Source organism: Aquila chrysaetos, chromosome 21 (genome assembly GCF_900496995.4).
Source record: "Aquila chrysaetos chrysaetos chromosome 21, bAquChr1.4, whole genome shotgun sequence".
NCBI lineage: Eukaryota > Metazoa > Chordata > Aves > Accipitriformes > Accipitridae > Aquila > Aquila chrysaetos.
Genome location: NC_044024.1, coordinates 506,288 through 526,566, shown reverse-complemented (window position 1 = coordinate 526,566; position 20,279 = coordinate 506,288). Strand labels below are relative to the sequence as shown.

Below are 20,279 nucleotides of genomic sequence, written 5' to 3'. Positions count from 1 at the left end.
TGATGCCCCCAGAGCTAACCAGAAATGTAAGGCACTAAACTTCATATCTGCAATGCACAGTTTAAAGACACAATCCTCCAGCTTCTCACCAGAAGTATTTCACAAGGGCACCAGTGAGTCATTAAAAGTGGCTCATCCTGGAGACTGCTGAAGGAGGACCACGATGGTGCCTGCAGCATTTGAATGCTGGGGATCAAACAAGCTTAAGGTTCATTTTCACCCTGTTCCCATCTATAGCTGAGATGTCTGAATATATTGCTAAATATTCGTGGTCTTCATTAGCTGTGTTAATCATTACAGTTCACCCAGAGGATGAATATATTTCTACATTGTGCCCTGCAAGCTGTGAAGGACAACAGAATACTTATATTCCACTAAATACAAGGCAAGGTAGTGCAATTTAATACAGTTCTTTTAAACAGAATGCAGGGTAACCTTATGTTCAAGTCAGCTTTAGCTTTAAGTTTCTTAAAATTAACCTTCAAATTTAATAAAGGGAAAAAAAATGTATAGCCTGCAATAGAAATGTGAACATAAAGAGGGGATACTGCGTTGAAGTATTTATTTGGACTTGTAGCTATTGCCGTCTCCATGCAGGGAACTGTTGGCATTATTCCCTGTTCGTAAGCAAGAGCCACTGGTGCATTTAATTCACGAACAGGGTAGAAAATGAAGATAGTCTATTAAATAACTGACCTGTAAACACAGATTCAGGAAAGACAATGTACTATGAAGGGAATCCTAGAAATACTGTAATGGTAAAAACTAAAACTTGATTCCTTTCCAGTCTTTAGGAGGGACTTGGCTTATTAACCTTAATGTGAAAGGTCCAAGCAATGTATCACAGTTCAGAAGGAAACAAAAATTTCCTAAATAGCCCAGAGTCATCCAGTCTATTGCAGCTCCTCATTAACTGAACTTTGTTGTAAAGCCATCATGGAAGTTTTGGGTGATCCAGGAACTCCTTGCAATTGTGAATTCTGCCTTGTTTGACATGTATCACCAGTAAAAGATCAAAATGAGCAGTGGAAGGAGAAATAAGCTGCAAAAGGTTTAGGTCATTGATTAAGTGATCACTTAATTCCTGTTGGAAATTGCCTGAGACAAGATGTGGCAGCAAGCAAACATTACTTCCCTCTCAAAAAAAACAGAACAAAATCTGTTGCTCTAAAACTGGCCTGCCATCATTTTTATTATGTATCATAAACTATTTTGTAACAACACCCAAAGTCTGGCCACCTTGGATTCACACTGATTATGGTACTCAAGTTGGCTACAAGTGTGGATTTGAAATAGCAATGACTTCCGCAGACCTGGCTGAGGAATATGCTGCAGTTCTGGTAGAATGGCATGAAACTGTCAGAAATGATGTTTTGAAAATTACTGTTGCTACTGTCAGCTACAAGCACCAACTGAAGATCCTTGCAGAGGGGAAATCCTTGGGGCCAGAAGCCACTGAAGTTCAACAACCTGCCAGGACACAGTATGTATTAGATACTTACATATACAATGAAAGCATATGGGCATGTTAGACAGAGATGACGCTTGGGGAGGATATAAACCTTTATGCTCTGAAGCAGCATTAATTGCAAGGCAATAAGCAGAAATTCCATTAATGGGGACACTCCCTATAATTTTCCCTTACGGTGTCCCGTAAAGCAATTGTTTTTGTCTCCAGTAGACAAATTAGATGGTCCATCAATCTGATTTTATAAAGCAATTTGTCTGTTCTTATCTGCCAAGGAAATTTTTATGAGGCCTGTCATGGAAAAGTCTCTTCAAGTGACAGACTATTGTATTGTAAAATCAGACACATCATTTCTGCAGGATTCGGCCTGTTGGTTTTTTATTACTATTTTTTTTCCTCTCACCTCTGATAAGTGACAGCTGCTCTTCATTGACAGCTCATTACGGAGGGCAGGGTCCTCATGTGATTTGGCATTGCTGAACAAGGCATTATTAGCCGGTATGGGCTCATGGGAGAATAAAACCTCATTACAAGGGCCAAATGCGTTAATTCAACCCTTATTACTGGGACAAAGTTAAAAATACAGGGGGCCGGGGCCAGGACAAGTGCTTTTGCTTTCCTTTCTGGGGAGACTTCCAGTAATCCCTTAACGACGGGTTTGCTTCAGTGCAGCACACCAGGCACAGACATTGCAGACCCCCCTCCTCCGGCCGTGTCAGCTCGCGTCCCTCCCGCCCACTGTCACCTGCCCTCGCCAGCCCGGAGCATCGCGCAGGCACTCGCCTGAGCTGCAGCAGCGTTCGGTCATCTGCTGCTGCACTCACTCCTGCCTCGTCCCATCAGCCGGTGACCCCAAGTGACTCCAGTCCTGTTCCCACGCAGACACCCCAAACGCGGCACTGCCGACACGTCTCGGCAATGAGATCGCCTCTGACGTAGCCGCTTGCACAGAAAGCTCATCGGGACGAGCCGAGTGGTGCGGTCATCGTTGGAAAGGTGTGTGTGCGCACTGGGAGTGCTTGGACAGCGAGCTCAGGGGAGCGGTTTAGGAATATCTGCTGGAATTTGGGTGGGGATTACTGCTGAGCACTAGTGGGACAGGGCAGCTTTGCGAAAAGCCTTGAATCTTTAAACTGAGCGCTGACTGCAGCATTGTGCTTGGTGTCATAAACCTGCCCTTACCCTGTCAGTATTCCTGCTTGGGCTTCATCCAAAGTCTGGGGAGATCAGAAGCATTTTTCTCCCTACCGCAGCACAGGAGGCGATGGCTCGAGGGAAGCAGGCGTGTTTGCTCCTCAGTCGGTGAGAGGGTAGAGCCATCTGCCCTGACTTGAGGGAGAGACTCTCCTTTGCTGCCGGTGGCAGGGGGTGTCTGCTCATTACCTTCTGAGTGTTAATTCTGGGTGTGCCTTTGCATCCGAGCCTCCTGGGCGAGGTTTGGGCTTTTTCCTCCCTCGTCTTCCCCTGGTCCAGGAGTGATCCAATCTGCTGAGTTGTATCTCAGTGCAAGAGGATCGTCTCTGACACTGAGCCAGCTATAGCCCCACTTCCCAGGGCTTGATCTGGACTTAATCGAGGACATTTCCATTTATTCCTTCAGTGTGCTTTGGACAGCCCCTCGGTACTGTTTTCCACTTGAAGAGCTAACTGATGATAATTGTATTCTGTTTCTCCTTCCTGAGCTAATTTTCTGACTCATTGTGGGTTTTTTTCTGCTTGCTTTTTGCTAATCTAGTTGGCATTTTGTGGTTTCTTTGTTCATTATGTGATGGGGCTATATAAGGGGATTTGTCTCTGGAATTCAGGTATCCCCTGCACTGTGTTCTCTGTTATCGTCTTCATCAGCAACTATGCTGAAGGCAGTTAGATGCATTTGGCATGAGCTAACCTTAATAAATCTGAGTTGTTAATCACTCAGACATGTCTCTGTTGAATCTTTGCATACTGATTTGTGTGTGCTCAAATAGTTTCTCTGGAGTAGACTTCTGGTAACTCAGTGTTTTAATAATCTGCCCTCCAAATTCACCCTCGGGGTCTTGCCTCCTGGGGCTTTGCCTTCCAGGGACAGGTTCAAGTCATCTGCTTGCCAAGGCGAGCAGCACCGCAGCCGCCAAAGGCGCAGGGTGATGGCTCGGTCCACAGCGCCTGAGCAGGATAAGGGCTCTCCGGACCGCACGGGCTTCCCGGGGGACTCTTCTCCCACCCCACGCTCCCGTCCAGCCCTTCAGCCTCGGGGCTGCCACACCGCCGGGCTGCGGAGAGCAAACTGTGCCGTGTCGGCTGCCCGCACGATGCTGCCTGCTGCCCCGGCCAGGGCAGGGCTCTGGGCACAAAACCCACAGCAGCCCACTAGCACAGCCCTGCTGGGAACGGGGATGAAAACACCCAGCGGGAAGTGGTGGTCCCATTTCTGGAAGCTCTCCATTGGACCTATTGATCATGGACCTCCGGTGCTGCTCAGGAAGCCATTCCCACAGGTGAGTGGCATGTCTGAGGACAAATTAAAGAAGATTTAAGCATCTATTTACCTGCTGAGTTGGCTCAGACCTTGATCTGTTTCAGCAAAAGCAGAATTTCTTAGATTCTCTTTTCCAGACGTTGGCTAAGTAAGCGCTCTGATTGCACCTGCAGTTCAGCAGAGATGCAATCTCTTGCCCCTCAGTCACTGTGCCTTGCTCAAATCAAACAACATAGCTCAGTTTATTTTATGTTGTGCATTCTATTGTTTGCCTGAATGCTGCTGAGAGAGTGCTGCCATGTTAGTCAGAGCATCCTCAAGTGATACAAGAGCCTCCAGGCAACAGGCAAAGCATGCAAGGCTTTGAATCTCGTTCAGGCATTGATAATTACCAGTCTAGATAGCTAAGCCATTACGAAGATGCAATACAGTCAGCTCTTACATCATGCCCATTTAGGGGAGAAAAATTCAGCAATGAAGAGATGCTACGATTGACAGATCCAAGGAAAACCAGCTAGGTTATTTTTTCACAGCAAGAGATAGCTAACTACATGGATTAGCAGAAGATCAAGGGAGTACAAAGAGACCCACTTCTTTGGAATGCAGTCTTTGATTCCTCCAGAAAAAGATTATGCAGCCATTTAAAGAAAGAAAGGAAGGAAAAAAAAAAAACCCAAAACAACAAAAAAACCCCAACCTACATAATATTAAAGATGGACTCAATACAAGATTAAGAGATTTCCAAGAGACTTCTACTTCACCCATAGCCACTAAACGTGACAGGGGGTCCCAGAACAGCTTTCCTCTTGAAGGGATGATGGGCAGGTACGACTCCAAGGTTTGCTTGCTTCTTCCTAGAAATTTGCCTGTTTCTGAGGAAACCAGCAGTCAGTCTGTACCAGCATTCTTGGGCAAACATCTCAAGAAATTACTGAAAATTTCTATCTATCCATCTTGCACTGTAAAACAGCCCTGGGGATGGGATTTAATCCCCGGCTTGGCTTGTACCCCAGAATTTGCCAACAGAGCAGATTTCATTTCAGAATCACAGCAAGAGCCATAGCTTAATATTTCTCATTGAAGATATCTGTGTTAGTGTTGTTGCTATGGTTATTTCATAAAAGCCCAGGATATAATATGTACATTGAAAGAAAACACAGTAAGAAATATCTCTTTAGAAACTGTGGGAGTTTTGTGTGCACAGTGCGTCATACAGCAGCCTATGGAAAGGCACAGGCTGTGCACGGCACTGTGCATGGGGCCAGCAGTCCATGCCAGTGCTGCTGCTTGGGTGTCAGGTCCCACACCGCTCCCTTAGCTATTACAGGGAGCTTTTGGGGAGGGCAAGGTGTGATTTTCCACCTTCTGTTGTTTCTTTGTGAAATGTTTGCTTTGCGAGTGGTATTCAAAGAGCCCTGGAAAGTTTTGTCCACGGCAATAGAACATAGCAAAGAATACGCTCGTTCAGGATGAAATTTTAGGCGAGTGTTTTTGTTAAAAGCTGCATGGGTTTTTTGGGTGACACCAGTGGTGTTTTTCATGAGAATCTAGCTGAATTAGTTGAATAACTGTGAACAGCAAACAAGCCCATGAAACACAGCTAACCAAGCTCTGCGGCTGCCTTATTAACTGATGGAGGCTGCTATCACAGTTCACTCAGCGCTGCTGCTATGGCATGAGAGATGGGTACTCTTTTTTCACTTATTGGCATGAATCCTGTTACCTACTGGCAAACAGTGAGTTTAAACCTTGTTTCTGAAGGTGCCCTGTGAGAGCATGTCAGGGAAGTTCAATAGCCCAGATCAAGCCCTCCAGATCCAGAGCAAGCACCAAGTGGGGGTCTTGGTGCCACAAGGCTGTTCCCTTCTGCCCCCAGGCCAGACCCTGGGTGACTCCACGCTTTACCCAACATTTGCTGAACTCTCTTTGCTGATTTTTCATCCCTGTCCTGGACTCTGGGGAGGGGGGAGCTTCTTCCAGGTAGTCTTTTTAAAGTAGGACCTCCCAGGACTTTTTTTCCTTCCTGTGCCCATATGACACGGCATCCCACAGGCTTTTCGTGGCCAAATCCTGGTTTGCCCTGAGGCTGCCATCACTCATGTTTCCACTCTCGAAGGAAAGTTTCCAGTTGCTGGGAGAAGCCTGTCCACTGTGCCTTATAACTGTGTCTCATTTACATGCTCAGCTCATGCTCAAAGCTTGTGCTACAGCAACCGAAGGATGTTGGGTTTTGCAACTTTTGGGAAAAAGTCTCTTAAACTTCTGAAGATAAGTTGAGCAGAAATGGGCTGCTGCATTTCTGTAGTGGAAACTGAAAGCTCCATACTGACATCCACCTTTCCACAGGGAAGAAATAATATTTTGATCAAGTGAAATACGTGGTAGTTTCAGGGCCATTCACTAAGAGCTGATGGAAAGTGAGGAACAGTAAAAAGGCAAATGACAGCTTCTCTTAATAATTAAATGAGGTGATGCTCATTAATTAGAGATGCTTTAACATTTTGAAAAACTCACAATGATGTTTTTCAACTGAAAATGGACCCTGCTCTCTACAGAGAGAAGGCAGTGCCTGCACCCAGTGGCAGGCTGCCTTAAATTCCCATGTTCAAATAATTGTTAGTTTCCAAGTGAAGTGCCTCAGGGATTGTGTATGCATCCATTTCTGCTGCCGCTCACAATGCTCTGCTGTCTTCTCCTCGTGCAGATGTTGCAATGTACACCTGAGATGCAGGGATGTGGCCGAGTGGGGTCAAGTGGCCTGGAAGTGGGGACCTCCCCTCCTTGCTGTCCTGCTCCTTCTCACTGCACAAATTGGGGGGGAAAAAAATCAATCCTTAGTTTCCCTTCTTTGGTCTGTCTTATCCTCCCCCTGGAAGGTGGTGGGAGCGCGTCCTTGTCAGCAACCCATGTCCCCCCCCGCCTCCTTCCCAGGCAGAAGCTCAGTCCAGGCTATCGCCAGGGTAGACCAGGAACATCCCTGACCCCCAGCAGCCATGACTCCCTTTAAACTACTGAAAACCAGCACCTGGTTTTCACCAACTACACAAACCCAGAGTCCTCAGCTGCTCCTCACAGGACATGCCTTCCAGCGCTGTCACCAGCTTGGTTGCCCTCCTCTGGAGACGTTCAAGCAGCTTCACATCCTCCTTAAATGGTGGGGCCCAGAACTGCACACAGTACTCACGGTTAGGCCACACCAACATTGAATACTTTTTATCCAAAGCAGTTTGGGTTTTTTTTTGCTATGAGTACAGTGTTTCCCTCTGAATTTCAGGTCTGAGGACAAGAGAGTAACCACCCCGGCGCGTCCGTACCAGAGCCCCTCTGTCACCATCACAGCACGTACCAGTCACCAGCACCGAGTTTTGAAGGATTATCCAGGAACTGCCGGGGCTCAAAACACACAAAACTTTTTTTTCCAGCAAAGGACTTACGACAACTCGACCCAAAGTCTGGATGGGTAAGTAATAAATATTTTCCCATCTTTTGTCTGTCCTCTCCAAGTAAGAGAAGTCCCTTGCTCAAACTCAACCAGGGAAGCTGGGAGGAGAAGTCTGGCCTTGCTGGTCTTGGTGCAGTTTTTAAGAGGGGTGGTATGATGGAGAAAGGGATGTCGCTGGCCAGGCCAGGAGATCCTTCTAGTTCCTGCTCCCCAGTGCCCAGGCACTGCTCCATACTGCTTGTGAAATCATGTAGCAATTCTGCTTTCTTTCTGCCTTTAATGTCTCTTTCCCCATCTTTTTTTTTTTTTTTTACTTCTCTCTCATCTACTAAATCTTTCCTTTGTTCTGTATCCTTTTTTTCACCTGCCTCCCAAGCATAGCTAAATTAAACTGTATTTTTCAAGGACTGTAAACAAAATCTTCCCTCTTAGTCTGAGTCAATTTCGTTGTTTAAATGAAACTCTTTTACAGCAATTAGTAGTTATGGAGAATGATTTCATTCTTCAGTTAGTGAATGCTACAGCCCTAATGAAATATTTTGTGGCCTTTTGTTTAGTGCCAGTGTAGGTTTATTTCCTGAATTAATACATTTGTAATAAAAACAAAAAGAAATTCTCAATGGACTAGATTTGTCCACCTGAGTGCCGACTGAGTCTGCTGCCACCAATGCCCGGCATGCATTCCCACTCCCCTCGCAGCTGGGGGCTGCATTCCAGCTGCTGGCTCTGCAGCTCCAGAAGCGGCAGAGGGAAGGGTGGGACAGAGCCAGGGCAGAAGGAGCGAGGGGAGGAAGAGCAGCACCATCTGAAGGGGAAACTGCTATCAACTGACCCTTACCTCTGCTGGGAGGCTTTGGGATAAATTATCTGCTGAAACTCCATATGGACGGAGTCAACCTGGATGTCCAAGTCCTTCTTCAAACACTTGTCAGAACGGGTCCATTTCTGTTGCTCTGCAAAGTCCCCGTGTCGTGGCATGTGTTACAAGTGCTGAGACAGGCCAGTGACTCGGGACAGCACAAGCGATGATGGAAACCTGGGTCCCACTCCCTCTGCTAGTAATAAGATGGGAAAGCCTCGAAAGCAAATCACCCTGTCTGTGGACCTCCATGTCCCCTGCACGTATACCTGCTCCTTGGAGCAGATGCAGCTGTGGGCTCACAGGAAGGGTGTTCGAGGGGCTCTGCTCCCACTGCACTGAGTAAAGGGTGATACAAGTCAAAAGTCAGTGGTAAAACACCAGACCAGCAACGTCGGTTCCTGAGGAGAAACGGGGACATGCCCTTTGGTGTCCACCGAATCCAGCTAACTCACCTGAGCCCCGCCGCTCACAGGTCTGTGTCGGCCGTCTGGATGTTCACGGTGGAGCAAATGGTCTGCGAGGCAGGTCCCTTCCTGTACCTGGCCTGCTCCGTCCATGCCTCGCGGCAGGATGTGACCACGGGCGGCAGCACGTTGTCCTGAGCCTGAGGCACCTTCTGGCACATGCAGAGCAGGGACTTGAGCTCCGAGCGGAAGCTCTCGTTCAGCCAGCAGTAGATGAAAGGGTTGTAGCAGGTGCTGCTCATGGCGAACCAGTGCAGGGCGAAATAGAGGGAGTTCTTTGTCTTGATGCCTAGACTGGAGATGAGCACGACGTAGCAGTTGAGAGGAAACCAGCAGACAGCAAAGACCACCACCACCAGCATCAGCATCTTGATGCTCTTCTTCTTGTTCTTGTGGTGGGTGATATACTGCTGCGTGGTGATGTCTCCAATGGCATTGCGGAGCCACAGCTTCTTGGCCAGGCGTGTGTAGGTGACAGTGATGATTAGCAGAGGCAGGAGGTAAAGAAGGAGAAAGGTAGACAGGTCCAGATACTTCCAGACCAGCTCTGCAGGCTCAGGAAAATCAGGGAGGCACAAACTTCGGACAGTGGCTTCCCTTGAAAAACAAAGAAATACATATATAGCATGTGGCCATCGCTGCACAAATGGAAGCTGCTAATTTGGCAAACCACAGCGGGGCTTCCACACCACCCACAACCACCTCCTCAGATTTGTAGTTTGGACAGAGGAGAGCCAGGTATTGCTCATCTCAACAAGACAAAGCTCAGTCAAACCTCTGTTTCCCAGAAAGGCTTCTCATGATGTTCTCTGTGTCTGTCTCGCCAAAGATAAGCCAGGCTACTGTGTGCTGTTATCTCCTTTCCCCTTAAATAGCTGTGCTGTCTGATAGAAGAAATTCTTAGAGAGACAAACCGGAGTTTCCTCTTAGAAGCTGCAGTTGATTTTAAGTGAATGAGTCCCTCGTGTCCCCTTAACGTGGCAAAAGTCACCCCAATGGCCCATTCTCACAAAAGGGGCTACTGTGAAAGAAGCCCTGACCCAGCTGCACCTGCCCCTTCCCTGTGTGCATGGGCACAGAGACATGGCAGTACCGGTCTCCTCTTCCCCAAAAACCCAGTGCAGAAGGAAAGAGGGCAGTGGGTGAGACCCACCTAACTCCTGCTTTTCTCCAGTCCCATAGGCGATTCCTATGCACCTGGAAAAAGGACACATTATGCCCAGGTTTCCCTCAAAGTGCCCACCCAGAAATCCAGCTGGGATGTGTTACTCCTCTTGCATGTGGGCTGCGCAAACTGTTGGTCTGGCCAAGCACAACTGACCTGATCTTCCCGGGACGCAGCAGAGTCACAGCACATGCTGGGATCACTGCTGCAGCACGCTTGCAATAGTTCTGACTTGTCTTTGCCAGGCTGGATCTGCAGCCCGTGCCCTACCTGGGTGCACCCGCCTGTCTGTGCCCTGAGCAGGCACAGGACCCCCTCGGCCAGAGCAGAAAACCGCTGCAGCAGCTGGGAAGTCAAAGCTGTTACGGATTGAAGGGGAAGGGGCTGCTGGAGGCTGGGAGCCATGCGAAAGCCTCGCAGGCATGACCCCACCTGCACGGACAGCACTCCTTCCTTCCCGTACTGACCATCCCGTTTCCATCAGCTTTTCAGGAGACTGGCTGTTAAAACCTATCTTAAAACAGGAGTGGTAATTAGAAAACACGGTCATTTAAGTCAAGTTTAACTTAAGCCTGACAGTTTAACTTCTGATGCTTAACTGACAAAAGAACTGAGTTTAACTACACATGATAGCTTATTTTAACAGCACTTCAGCAATCTGTCACATTCAACCCAGCGGATCCAGGCTCTGTTTGCATTTTCGGGCTGGCAGCGGCTCTCAAGCTGACGCAGCCCAGCACCCTCCGCAGAGCATCGCCTGTCCCCTCCGCATCCTGCAGCAGATGACTGGAAGTGATGAAACATTAGGAGAAAGGAGCACTCGCACATTTCTTTCTGGTGATGTTTTCTCCTTTTCTTTTCTTTTTTCCCCCTCTTTTTCCATTTTGCCCTTCTCTCTTCAACACTCGTCCTCTGCTCACTTGTATTCAGCACAGACTGTAGTCCCCATCAAGCTGCATTATTCATTGCAGTATTGATTAATATCTTTAATATCCTGTTTTCAACCTCTGGAGCTAGCTTTTGTGCCACAAATAGAAGATTGCTTGAAAACGGACGGCTGCGAACAGGGCCTGCGTGCGGCTGTTGGAGGGATGACAAAGGGCGCAGGAGCAGAGCTCTGCCGAATGCGGCCGTGGAGGACCTTGGAGATGCTGCTCAAGAGGCAAACTGACACAGAAAGGAACATCATCCTTTCTGAACCTCGTACGGGCGAGGCCAGCCCCTGCCTGCAGGCAGCTCTGCCTGCCTGCCTGCCAAAGAGGACCTGCCAAAGCAACCGGAGGTCTGGCAAGGGAAGCAAGCGCAGCGCCCAAGGTGACACCGCAGCCTGGGGTCAGACCCGCCATGGCTGAAGAGCAAAGCCGTAGGGAAAGAGCAGAAGCGATGGGGCAGGAGCAGGGCTGTCACCCCTCACCGCCCCCCTGGGAATTGGCTTGAGCTCGGGACAGTGTCTAGGCTGCAGCCATTGGCATGGGAGTGCAGCTGAGGCCGAGCAAGGGTGATGCTTTGGTGCTTGCGGAGCTTAAAACCACTATTTGAACTGAGCAGGCAGCAGAGCGAGCCCATAGGTTCATCAAAAAAACCATCTGCTGCCCTCGCTGCCCCCCTTCCAAAGGAGGGGCGCAGAGCTGTAGGAGAGGCTCACAATTATTTCAGGGAAGAGGCTGGTTGAGAGCAAAACCAGACAGGACGTCGTGTTTTGGTGAATTCTGGTACGACCACAGACTCGGCCACACTGCTGTGCACTGCAGCCAGGGAGGTTGGACGCTGGTGGAGCCCACATTCTCCTGTCCCCAGAACCCCAACAGCTCCCTGGTGGCACTTCTCAGGAGCCCCTGGCCCTGCAGGAGCTATTACGAGCAATATTACAACTGCAATTTTTATTCAATGGAAAGCAGGGATGAGAATAGCACGTCCTGGAAGTCCTTATATTGCCGAGCTGCCTCATGCCAATGCGAGGCTCGGTTTCCTCTGGCCATGCTAAAGGATGAACAGAGACAGGTGCTGCGAAACAGATAGCGGCGTTTGTTCATTCATAAGCAATTTGTTCAGTAATACCCCAAACACAGCTGCAAAGCAATGCAAGTACAGGAGTAACCCAACACTTTGTTTACAAAGTCTCAGCAGTTGAAGATATTATATCCCCTGCAGAAGTATCTCTCAGTCAAATCAATATCACGAGCACAAGTAAGGAAGAGCTGCAAAGCCCCAGATTACACTCCCATTTTGTGTAACATCTCGTATACAAACAGCAATGAAAAGCCTGTGCGGGGAGTTAAACACTCTCCCTGCCATGCTAATGGGAGGGAAGTGACTGTGCTGTAGGAAGAAAGGTATTTGTCCTTTATACAGAAGCTCAGTATCTACAATAGGAATTTTTCTCCTGCTGCCTATTACTGCCTCCTTACCCGGCGCACTGGGACACTGCTCTCAGGTTGGAAATACTACTCACTGTAAGATTATCCCCTTGGCCTCCAGCCTGGCATTCCAGTGAAATGCAGGCACCAACAGCATGGCACACCACCACAAAAAACACCAGTTTGTGTAGCATTATGGACTGTTTTCTAGCCAGGAGGACTCATAGCAGTGCCACAGGCTGGTGGGGACAAGAGGGCCAGAACAGGTTGAGTACCATGGAGGAACAAAAGACTGCAAGGGCAAACCACCCCAAATCTTCTGGGTCTGTATTTCTCTCTGGTGGAGAGGGTAACTTCCCAGCAATGAATGCCATCACTCAACCAGCTGGAATGGAGGGGCGGGGAGATAAACTGCTTTGTTTTTTCCCCTTTTCTTTTTTTCCCCTCTAGATAAGAACCTTCATTTTCTTCTGATACTTCAGTAGTCCTCATATGGATGTGAAATTCCACTTCATCTCCTTCTAATAGCTCCTGTTGCTGTGTTCAGCCAAGCAAAGAGCTCCCTTCTCTGCTGGGCAAGGCAAAGCAGCACATGGAGACAATGTCATGTCCCTGTCAAAGCACTGTTCCTCTCACCAGCCCTTCACTGCAGAGGAACAGGTGGAGGTTTCTCTTTTGCTTTTCTTGTTTATGTAACATTGGGCAGAGGAGCCTCAAGCTTTAAGGAAGGCTGGTGCTTTTTCATAAATCCAGATGGATGAAATGCAAGGGAGCTAAAACACGTGAATCAGCATATGAAGTCTTGGAGATCTGGGGTTTGTGGCCTTGCTGACTCATAAAGGTTGTCCTCTCCTCCCTCTTCTTTCTGTATAGTCTTGCTAATGTCAGTACCAGATGTTTACACCATGAGTTTTATTTTCTTTCTTTTTCAAACTGCAGCTTTGACTCTCTCCTCCTCCTCCTGAGCAAGTTGGCTAGACATGGTCGTCTTAGGTCTAAGGACCTGCACAAGTGTGAGGAAGGAAGAGGAAAGGCTCTCAGGAGAAAATGACCTTCTCAGGACAAAGCTCCTCCTGACGGTATCGTGACACTGGAGGAGGTTTGTCTCACCAACCTGCCGTGCCCTGGCCAGGCTGTGCCCGGAGCCTGCCACCAGCATGGGGCTGGGAGGTAAGCCTAACCCCCTCATCCAGGTGTTTGGGTGATGGCGAAAGCAAACCCAGGTCCTGAGGACATACATGCCCTGCAGAGAGCCAGGCAGCTCTTACAGCAGGCCAAGCCTCTGCTGTGGGAAGTGAAATTTCATCCACGCACAAACTCCCACTGATTCCACTACATCCTTGCCCAAGCTTGGGAGCCCTTCCAGCAGCTCTTGCCACCGAGAGCCACTGCCACAGAGGGCTATCGGACCTCTTCATGCTTGCTTGGAAGGGGAAATAACTCACCTGTAGTTATACTGGAAAAGCTTTTGATAGATGGCATGGGGTAGGGAGAAACAGGTTGCCATCAGCCAGATAACAGAGATGCTCAGCGCTCCCTTCGTTAGCGACATCCTCTGCTTCAGCGGGTTCAGGATGACCTGCAACAGAGAGTTCACTGTGACTTTTGTTGCACAGGAAAGCAAAGTCTCTCCACCAATACACACAGCAGAGGCATTTTTTGACATGATCTAATGCTGTTAAGAAAATTACAGCCATGATTAGGAAAATGTCCTGCTTATTACAGTGACCTGGAAAATGGGAAATATTGCACTTTTCAGTCTTCTCAGAAGTGCTTTCAAATAAACTTTTTCCTCTATTTTGTTCTGTGAGGACCATTTTCCTTAAATTGTGGGTTACATTAGGTAGGAAAAAAAGAAGATATCTACACAAGTCTCTTCACTTATGGGTATGCCTGTTTATTTTGTATGAATCTTTTATAAATAAATGTCTCCTGTTCTAGCTGAACCTATGAAGCTGAGCTCCCCCCCCACCTCGTTTCAGGCACTAACTCACCTTTTATGAAATTTTCTTTGTTAGATGAAAAGGTAAAGAGCTTATAAAAAACTGAGAGTCTGGAAGATACTATTTGGCTGATAGGAAAGGAGAATGATTGCTAGAGATAAGCGTGTGGCCTGGGCTGCCCTCTCTTTCCTGTACTGGTAATGCAGCAAGCGTTTATCACAGTGGGCAGCTGACACAGCCGGGCTGCAGGCAGACAGTGGGTACAGTCTTCTCACAGCTCTGAAGTCTCCTCCCAGTATTTCCAACAGAGACTTCCCGCTCTGCTGCTCCCCTTTATACTGCTCCAGCATCAGTCCCATAGTTATACCACGGGACTTTAGTCTCAGAATTCCTTTGTACTCCAACTGTCCTGCAGTTTGATGCTGTAGCAAATGCCCAATGGGAAAAAAAGAGCAAAAGAACCAACAGGAAACTAAATCAGAATTTAAGCTCAGGATGCTACAGACTGGTGTTCTGTGAGGTTTGGGTGGTAAACTAAAAAGCTTGGAAAAGTTCCCTGTACAGCTGAAGTAAGACTTTGCACTCAGTGTTGGCTCTGCTGTCTTTCAAGGCCCCCCCCCAGCTCTTGAATCAACTTCTCCTGCCGTACTTGGGGGCTAGGTTGGACCTGGCTCTTTTCAAACTACCTGAAAAAGGTGTCCTCACCCTTTTCCACTGAAAGCCTGGGAGTGTCCTGTGAAACCTGTGATGCCGCATTTTGGTTTTTCCCTCCTGCCCCGTACCTGGGAGCCTACAGAAGTCCATCAAGCCTTCCTACCCCTGATGTATGAGGGGCATCTTGGAATTTAGCTTTAGAGCCTTCTCACTGGATGTGGGTTTAATCCCCAAGATTCAGCCCCCTTGAACCCATGGCTCGACCGAGACTGACAGGGGCTTGGGAAGAGCCTTGCAAGGGAACGGCGGGCAGGCTAGGTTTTACCTGGTGCCTGTCCAGGGCAATGGCCGTCAGGGTCAGTGTGGAGACGTGGAGGGAGCAGTACTGCACGAAGCGGCTGATGTGGCACATGGCTTTTCCAAAGATCCACGTGCTGTTCACAAACCGAACCTGAGGGGAAAACAACAGGTCATCAGCCAGCAAATGTGCTGAAAACAAATCCACGGGGAAACCCTTTGGATTGCACCTGAGCTGGCACATCGGTTTTGGCTGGCTGGACAGCTCCACCTGAAACCCAAAGAAAGATTAGCTATGTTGTATTTTGAAACACCTTTACATAAGAGTTTATAAGGTCAAAACCCACAGAGCCCTCCTGGCCTATTCGTATAAACACTATTTGTGAACAGCGGTAATAACTTTTTGATTATACTAACAACTGTATTTGGAAAAAGTGGACCAAGTTTTCGTCACATCATCCCCCCCGCTTCATGTCTGGAGAGCTTTCACTGAAGACTTTACCCAACTGGCAGCTCTGAAAACCTTGACTACTTTCTTCCAGTCACCCGAATATGACTGGCATGCGAGTTGTTTTGACCCACTAAGTTTTAAGTGTGACTCTCTAGTGCTCTCCTGCATGTATGTTAAAGGTACATGTTCCTCCAGGCACTTATTCTGCATTCCCCAAGAAGCTCTTGCTGTGGTTTGGTGGCACACTTGGGGAGACTTTAGAGACTTTTAGGAGAAACAGAGTCTAACAGAGCAAAGGGAGCCCACAGGTTGCTGAACAGCATTTTACTTGCCTGGCAGAGTTGTCTATTAGACTTGATTGTGTTGGGTTCACGCCTCAGTCCTAGAAGAGCATGCACAGAGAGGGTGTGACCACCAGGCACAGCATTCTTGTGAGAGAGTCCCCTCCTGGCTGAAGGGACAGCACAGCGGGCCACTTACCAGGGTAAAAGGCGTGTTGAGCAGCGTGATCATAATGTCAGACACTGCCAGGTTGACGATGAAAAGGCTGGTGGCTGAGTGCATCCTCTTGTTCTTCAGCACCACGTGGCACACCAGCATGTTCCCAAAGAGAGACATGATGATAATGACCGAGTATGCCATGATTAGGAGAGCTTTCACTGTTGGTTTCTGGGATTCCGGCTCGTATTTAGCCAGCTCAGCAAATTTCTCCCACTCAACAATGCGGCTGTCTGTCCAGTTGAAGGTGGTCCTGTTGGTTGCTTGGTAGATTGTCATGAGTTTGGCCAAGGACGAGTAATGGTCTAACTCCTCAAGAAACCCCATCATCTGTGACCTGTGTGACTGAAGCAGCAAGCGAGGCATGGTGGGTTAACCCGAGTCTTCACTCAGCTCGAGGCTGCTGTGATCACAGCTCCAGCTGATATAGCAAGTGATCCATCACCTTCAACTGCTTGGCTCTCTGGGAAGCTGGCGAAGATGCAGCTGCTGTTACAAACACCACCTTAGAACGGAAAGCTGGAGGGAGCCTCTGAGGTGCGGTGGGTTCCCCGGGGGCAGAGGCGGCACTGGGGAGCAGTTCCAACGGGCACATTGGAAAGGGGCTGGTTTGGGACCGCACGCTGTCAACCCCTTCATATATCAAGAAGAGCAATAGCTCCACAGGCGGGCTGGAAAGAAGAACTAGTTATTACATGTAGCAAATGTAAGAAAACCTCAGGTGGGGGTTGAAGTTCTTTTAATCCCACATCAGCTTTTTCTTCTTTGTTCTCACCTGAGTCCATTTTTCCTCCAAGTTCCACAGAAGGCTGCACTCTTGATGCTTTCATCCTCTACTTCAAAACACCCAGTTCTTTTCTGTTGAAATGTAAAGGCAGAGCCATTTGAGGGATCATTTTTAAAAGCAGAGGTAGCTTTTGTCTGCATTTAACCCCAGCAATTATCCTAAAGCGATTCAGAACCTGGAAATCACATCAGAAAGTTGACTTTAGTCTATCTCACATTTTCTCCTCCAAACAACAACTGAATTCTGCTTCCAGTGTTTCAGTTTCAGTGAGAAAACAGTCTTTCCTGCAAAAGGCGAGACTTTTAGCAGTAGAGGCATGCAACTCACGGAGGAGCCACTAACACCGTATGCAAACAAACCAACACACAGCACTAGATACACAAGAGCAATTCCCTAGAGACAAAAATCTCTGCTTCCTCACCTTTACCGCTCTCCATTTTCAGATATTTCTGGTGATTTTAGATTGCATTGATCTACTGATGTTAGGTGGAACCTATTAACTATGCACACCGGTATTTACAGATATGCTACATATGGGAGCAGAAAGTCATTTAGAAGCTCTATCGGGTTCTCCGAGAGGGTGGTTGGTTTGTTTGGTACACGCCATTCCCATCAAGCCCTGTGGCTGTGTGCACAAATCAATGGACCTCACACGCTGTGAGGGATTAATAAGCAGAGCTTGCAGAGCACTGAAAGGCTCCCTGACACCTTCCCACACAGCAGACTGGCAGGCTACCAGGGGCAGCCAGCTCACTGCATGGCGGGTGGTAGCCTGAAGCAGATATCCAGCAGACCCCAAACCAACACACCGCTCAGTCACGATGGTCGCCTCAGCTGCAAACACCACCATGAGTCAGAGAGCAACTCTTTTCTGACGGAAATAAGGTGCTGGGCACTGTGTGTTTGTACCCATGCGTTCCCATAATACAATCTGCTTTGGCTTGTCTGCTTGCTCTGGGGAGTGTCGGGAGTACCGGAGGACCTACAAGGGGATGCCTCTCAAAAGCAAGTGGATGTTAAAGCAACTCGGTGGGGGTGGAAGGAGGGAGGAATCACCCACAAGATAGAGAGAAGAACAAATCTTGAAAAGAGGCTATGGCTGTTTCCTGGGCAAATTTATAAGTGAAAGAAGCCTGGGTGGGACAGAGAGCATGACAAACACTCGCAGATTCTGCTAGAGCAAAGCAGCTGTAACACAGCAGGCAATTCAGCTCCTTGTTGTTCTCCCAATGGTGATGGTATTGGGAGCATCAGGACCAGCCCTAGACCAGGTCCCAGTCTGACTCTCTCACAAGACATGAACCTGGGGAGCTGCTGTGAAACTGAGAGCAGAGCTGAAACTGGGGAAAGGGATCATTCACCTTGTTTGAAAAAGATGGTTGGCACACGGGACTCACTGCAGCAAAACATCTCAGACCAGGAGCTTGGCACGAGTCAGGAAGGACTTAATGCTTACACAGATAATGAGAGAATTCAGAACTACATCCCTCTGGGCTTCTGGGGTGAGAGAGCAGATGGGCACTGAGGGCCTTAACAGCCCTGCGATGTTTATCCCATGCTGGGATAAGGTGCGCAGGACTCTACACCTCTTTATTGTCAGCTGTGGTATATGCTGAGGATGTCATTCCTTATGGTGCACGGCAGCTCTCAGTGGGCAGTGAGAGGGACCTACGGGTAATGCAGCATGTGTGTAACAAAGAAATATGATTTTAGCCAGCTCCAACTGAACCACTTTGAACAAACACAGCTGGGATATTCATGCTACAGAAATGCTGTCACTGAGCTTGAGAGAGGATGCTGTGGTGTGACAGATGAAACCACCTATTGCCCTCCCTGCATCAACTTACATTAGGTTCTCATGTGGAGACTTGTCTTTGCTGCCATCAGATGAGGCCAAGTTTCAAGAAACTGCTATAATGCATGGGTCAAATGAGATTTGCAGTCTGTATGCTTCAGTCTGGTGGATGGCAAGAAACCTTGTTCAGATTATTCAATTTAAAAAAGCCAAAGAGGTTTTTCTCAATTGCCTGTGTGTTTGAGAAGCCCGTTTTTCAAGGACTACCTGTAGGACCTGCACTCTTGAGTAGCTCACACTGGTTGGGGAACCATGGCCTTAAATGTGGATGATGAATGGGGACATCTCCTTCCTTGCTACATAACAGCCATTTCTCTTGTGCCTGTGTCCAGGTCCCTGTACAATCAAATCAAAAAGCTGATCCATCTGAAAATTGAATAAAAAGTGTTTTCAGCTGGATCGGTTTCCTGACCTGACCCACTGCATGGCTGAACCTTGTTCTTTCCAGGGAAGGCTCTAGGAACAAATCATAGAATCATAGAATATCTTGAGTTGGAAGGGGCCCATAAGAATCATCGAGCCCAACACCCTGCTCCTCGCAGGACCACCTCACACTAAACCATATGACTAAAAGCGTCGTCCAGACGCTCCCTGAACTCTGACAGGCTGGGTGCCGTGACCACTTCCCTGGGGAGCCCAAGGAGAATGGAAGAGCTTAAGGTGATGGAGCTGTAAACTGATTTTCTAACACTGAATTTCTCCTCAGATCTTTCTATACCGAGTAAAACGTTACTTTCAGTAACCGTCGAAGCTCTCGGCGCTGGCTGCTGCCTTGGACCACGCCACAGGGGCGGCAGAGAGGACTCGCCTGTTTTCCTGAGGAAGGGTGTGTGTAAACGCAGGTTATCCTAATGAGTTGAAATACTACGGTTGCATACAGCAAGAGTGTCTACCTTTCCGTTCTTATAACGATATAATCTGAAGGACCAGAGAGGAAGAGCCTACCTCAGTACAACTTTTTGCAGCGCTTCTAGCACCTGCTTCACACAGTCTGGCTGAGCGTTCCAGCTGCTTCAGCAGTCATTTCTTCCCGATGCAGAACCGCTCACCTGCCACCCACACACACTTTAAAGTCCTCTTCCCGACAGCGGTCTGCCGGGCGCTCTGAATTCTGACTAGAAACCAACGTTTCACCCCCTGGAGCAGATAAATCTTTACATAACAGCACGTACGTTGCGAGCACAAGTTACACACAGCTTCCCAACAAAAAAACCCAAGGAGGAAAAAAAAACCAAACCCACCCAACCCATCGCTTACCCCGCCGCCGTCCGGCCGTTTGCATCCCCCCTAGTCCCGGTCCCGGCCCCGGTCCCGGTCCCGCGGGGCAGCAGCCGCTCCTCCGGCTCCGCTCACCAAACCACCACCCCCCGCCTCCCCCCGCCGCCCCGCCAATCCGGGGGCGGGGCGGGGCTTGGGGCGGGGGTCACTACTCCATTCATAAAAAAAAAAGCCCCGGGCGCGGCGCCGAGCTCCGCCGCGGATCGGTGCCCCCCCCCGCGGATCGGTGGTCCGCCGGCCCCCTCCCCTGCCGCGGATCGGTGCCCCGCAAGGCTCCCGTCCCGTCCCGTCCCGTCCCGA

The 20,279-nt window shown here is 48.7% G+C and overlaps 1 protein-coding gene across 3 annotated transcripts; it reads right to left on the bottom strand.

The window, feature by feature from the left end:
- Positions 1-1,166: 1,166 nt before the first annotated feature.
- Positions 1,167-20,060, bottom strand: LOC115333820 (probable G-protein coupled receptor 83). Of its 3 annotated transcripts, XM_029997292.2 has the most exons (9): positions 19,959-20,060; positions 18,909-19,037; positions 18,694-18,803; positions 16,835-16,917; positions 16,042-16,730; positions 15,139-15,264; positions 13,662-13,795; positions 8,683-9,291; positions 1,167-6,728 (listed from the first exon to the last, which is right to left on the bottom strand). In XM_029997292.2, the coding sequence occupies exons 5-8, from the start codon at positions 16,423-16,425 to the stop codon at positions 8,697-8,699; spliced, it is 1,239 nt and encodes a 412-aa protein (XP_029853152.1). In that variant the 5' UTR covers positions 16,426-16,730; positions 16,835-16,917; positions 18,694-18,803; positions 18,909-19,037; positions 19,959-20,060; the 3' UTR covers positions 1,167-6,728; positions 8,683-8,696. The 3 variants fall into 3 exon arrangements, with proteins under 3 accessions (XP_029853152.1, XP_029853154.1, XP_029853155.1); XM_029997294.2 differs by lacking the exons at positions 18,694-18,803; positions 18,909-19,037; XM_029997295.2 differs by lacking the exons at positions 18,694-18,803; positions 18,909-19,037; positions 19,959-20,060 and adding an exon at positions 19,647-19,922.
- Positions 20,061-20,279: the final 219 nt, after the last annotated feature.